The sequence below is a fragment of the Triticum dicoccoides genome, chromosome 1A (genome assembly GCF_002162155.2).
Source record: "Triticum dicoccoides isolate Atlit2015 ecotype Zavitan chromosome 1A, WEW_v2.0, whole genome shotgun sequence".
Lineage (NCBI taxonomy): Eukaryota > Viridiplantae > Streptophyta > Magnoliopsida > Poales > Poaceae > Triticum > Triticum dicoccoides.
In genome coordinates, this window is record NC_041380.1 from 603,673,565 (window position 1) to 603,678,004 (window position 4,440).

General features: G+C 47.7%; 1 protein-coding gene across 1 annotated transcript; it reads right to left on the bottom strand.

Moving 5' to 3' along the window:
* Positions 1–1,113: 1,113 nt before the first annotated feature.
* Positions 1,114–3,022, bottom strand: LOC119295022 (3-ketoacyl-CoA synthase 6-like). The gene has a single exon (XM_037573346.1). The coding sequence runs from the start codon at positions 2,844–2,846 to the stop codon at positions 1,344–1,346; it is 1,503 nt and encodes a 500-aa protein (XP_037429243.1). The 5' UTR covers positions 2,847–3,022; the 3' UTR covers positions 1,114–1,343.
* Between the last annotated feature and the right edge of the window lie 1,418 nt (positions 3,023–4,440).

The following is a 4,440-nucleotide window of genomic DNA, read 5'->3' on the forward strand; positions in this document are numbered from 1 at the left end:
GCCGAGACCTGAGAACGATTTTTTAAATTTACTAGCAAAAGAGCCCGTGCGTTGCAACGGGAGAAAAAAACATAACACACTATCTTAACCCAACAACCATCACTCAATAGGTCCATCTTCTTTATTTTGCGAGGCATCATATTTGTGTTGCCGCTTATCCTCCTTCTCACCCTCGCCGGCGATGGCCTCGGTGTTCACACAAAACAACAAAAAGCGTGTTTGAATATGGTTAATCCTAAGGCGTCTCTCTCTCCCTCTCTCTCTCTCTCTCTCTCTCTCTCTCTCTCTCTCTCTCTCTCTCTCTCTCTCTCTCTCGCTCGCTTTCTCTCACTCACGCGATGAGAAATCTCTTTTTCCCCTGCTACATTTTTTAGAGGTATGCATGTGTAGTTATTGATGTTTTCTTTTCCCTATATGGTTACAGTGGGGTGTTTATTTGTAATCCGGATCGCCGCTGGTACGAAAGAAAAACGGATCTTGCGCTAGAAGTTAGAAGTTTGCTTCCAAAATAATATTTAAAAAATATTTAACAGGTAAAATTAACATCATATTTAGATTCCACACATTTTTTAATAAAATTTCATATATAATATGTTAAAATCAAAGTTACGGTTTAAAAGATACGGATAATTTAGAAAATCATTTGTTTGATTTAAATATATTCCAAATAATTTTTAAAAATAATGAATAGGTAAAAACAATCTCATATTCATATTCTACATACTTTTCTAATCAAATTTCATATATAACATGTTCAATCGGAGTTACGGTTTAAAAGATATAGATGATTTTAAAAAGTATTTGTTTGACTTAAATATGATCCGTGGATGAATTACCTAAAACGTCAGTGGGGGTTTCGAAAAACGTAAAATAACTGTTCGTGTGTGACTTAAATCCGGACGACGGGTTGATTTCAAGAAAACATAGGGACTTTTGTGTAAAATACGAAAAAACTATTCGTTTCAAGATAGGACATGGAGACGTACCCGTGCAATTATTTTCAGATTTTCTTAGCAATTAGAGATGTGTTCTCCAAAGTGGATTCATATGTACCCGTGTTCACCCATGCACTTTTCCCATCAGCAACGCCAAATAACATTCAACATACAGGTATGGAGATACCAAGCTCTTGAAGCATTTCAGTACTTGTTAGAGAATATCTCGATCTATAGAGACACAAAGCTCCCAGGATTTGATGTACCAGTAGCATTCCTTACTACGTAGACCCACGCTCAAGGGTTCCAAATACGTACATACATAGTACATGCATCATGTATATACAAAGCATATATGTAGATCACTCGATGCCCTTCTAAGCATGCATGCTGGAGCACACACGTGTCCTAGACGACATCTGGGAGTTGCACCGGGTAGCGGTTGATACAGTCGGCCCACGGCCCCCCATCGTCGCCGGTGGCGGGCTTGATGCACACCCACGCGACGCTGTTGCACTCGAATCCGGCGCCGAAGGAGACCATCCACACCCGGTCACCCTTCTTCATACGGCCCTTGGCCTCCGTGTAGGCCAGCTCGTAGAGCACCGAGCTGCTGGACGTGTTGCCGACCCTGTGCAGCGTCATGCGGGACGCCTCCACGTCGTCGTCGGAGAGCCCGAGCCCGTGCTGAGCCTCGTTGATCACGCTCCGGCCGCCGGCGTGGATGCAGAAGTGTTGGAACGCCGTGCGGAAGTCCGGCCTGTAGAGCGTCGCCTCGGCACGTCGGCCGGGGAGGAGCAGGAGGAGGAGGAGGAGCTTACGCTTGAGCACGGACAGCGCCACCCGGACCTGCTCGGAGGCTGGCAGGACGAGTGGGGCGAAGTCGGCGACGTTGTCCCTCAGCGCGCCGCCGGCGGTGGCCGGGAGATTCCTGGAGAGGCGGATGGCGGTGTTTCCCTTGTCATCCTCGTCCATGTACACACACCCGTAGTCCTTGTCCCGTGCGGAGGTGACGGTGCGTACCACGGGGCCCAGCCGGAAACGCGCGCCCTCCGGGGAGTTGGAGAGGATCATGGCGGCGGCACCCATGCGGAAGAGGCAGTTGGGGAGGAGCATGGAGGGGTCCGTGCCCGTGTAGTATGTCGACGACAGGATCTCCGTGGACACGATGAGAGCGCGCGTGCCAGGCCGCGCCACCCGGAGGATGTTCCTGACGAGGCCCACCGATACGAGCGCGGCGCTGCACCCCATCCCAGACAGGTTGAAGCTCCGGACGTCGGCGCGGAGCTTATACCTGTTGACGACCATGTCGGCGAACGAGGGAGTCGGCGCCAGGACGCTGCAGTTCAGGACGAGCACGTCCACGTCCGAGGGCTTCAAGAAGCTCGTGGTCTTGGCGAACGCCTCGTCGATGGCGGAGAAGATGACCAGCTCGGCCTCCGCCCGTGACGCCTCCAGGCTCCGGTCCGGGGGCATGTAGTGGTACGCCACCGGCACGCAGGTCTCCGCGCCGAGCCCTGACCGCTCGATCAGGCGCATCATGAAGTTGATGCTTTGCTCGTCGAACATGTCGGGCATGAGCTGGGCGTGCTCGCGGCAGGTCGCCAGGGGCGCGCGATAGCAGGGTCTGGGCCGGAAGCAGCCGTACTCCACCAGGTAAACCCCCTTTGGCCTGCACACGTGCCTTAACATGGACGACACAGCCGCCGCCGCTAGGAAGAAGGTCGCCGCCCCGAGAACATAAAACAGTGGCAAGGAGGGCAGCCGGCCGCCGGTGAGCTCGCCCGGCGCTGCTAGAAACAAAGCGGCAGGTACGGCCACCGCCAGCAATAGGGGAACAAAGTTATTCAAGACAAAACTTGCACTACGCCATGTGTCGAGGAACCTCAGGTGATGGTAGGATCCCAGCATAGTACTCAAATATAAATATATTCGCAAAGCGTCTACTACCGAATTATGAATGGATGGATATATAAAAATATAAGAGCGTTTAGATCAAAACATGGGCGCGACTATGAATGAATACAGTAGTACGCTGAACTATGAATGAAATGCTCGAACCCACGTAGGGAGTTTATATAGGATCAATCCACTGCCAAGTCTGATCAGATAACCCTAAAAACAAAAAGTCTGATCAGACAGTGGGCGTTGAGATCTGCTCGGCCGGCCTACACGCTAGCTATATGACCGGGCATTAAGTATCGGAGTGGATTGTACTACCGACATAGCCATTTACTATACCTTGACTATCGTTACCCATTTCCGCAACTAACATACAGTACTGTTGTTGGGTATCGTATCAATGTCCCAGTGCTAAAAAAGTCCGTAAAAAATCTCAGGGAACCAAACGGGAGGGACTTTTTCTACACGGACTAGAAAAAGACTCTACTAGAGAGTCTTTTTTGATTAGTCCCTGGGACTAGAAAAAGTCCTAGGACTTCTGAACCAAACACCCCCTAAGCATCCTGAACAGAGGCCTAAAAGAGCATCTATGTTTTTCTCTCAAAGTGGACCCTGCCAATAAGTGCCTGCTCAGGTGGCATCACATCAACTGACTTTTTATTTTGTTAGGTTTTTCTGTTAAAATATTGTCAAATTCTTTCTGGCAAAATAAATAAATATATTTTCCAACTTTATAAAAGAAATAGGATTGCGAGCAAGTCCACATGTCGATGGTCCGTTTATAACATCCTGTTTCGTTTTTCAGCCAAATATTCTTATAACATCCAGTTTATCTATTAAAATATTTTCCTATTTCATAGAAAAATAGGTTGCGGGCAAATGCGCGGGACCGTGGCCCACATATATTGTCGTGGCTATTTTTTCTATTTGTTATCTCATCAGCCAATTTTTCATATCTCGTCCATTTTTTATTGAAACCATTTGATAACTTTCCTAAGAATATTCAAGAAATATTTCTTAAAATTTAAAAAAGGTTCACAATTTTTTTTAAAATCATTAATTTAATAATTTTTGTAAGCTTAAAATTTGTTCATGAAAAAAGTTATATTCATTCATTCGAAAAAGGGTCACTCGATGTAATGGCGGCCTGGAGGAGCCGAGTGATGGATTGGCAAAGACGACGGAGGTCGAGAAGCATGTACTGGTCGAGTGGGACGTCCCTGTGCATGCCTGCGATGATGGTGGGTTCAGAGGAGTGAAGCTTAATGGTGCGCCGACCGACGACGTGTAGAGACGGGCATGGGGAAGACGGTGGTATTTTTTTTGTTTTGTTTTGTTTTTTGTAGGGGATGCGAGAGGTGCGGTCGGGGGCTTGGATTAATTTCTTTTTCTTTTGAGGGACAGAGAAAGAGAACTTGGATGCGTGAGTTGACGACGGTGGGTGGGTGAGTTGGGTGGAGTGGGGTTTAATTGTGATGCGACAGACAACGCTAAGAGACGGGCGGGCTATGCATTTATTTTTTGTACATACTCCCTTCATTTTTATTTACACTACACTACAACACCAATGTAATGGCATGCGATCTGCCGGGAGAAAGCTCTT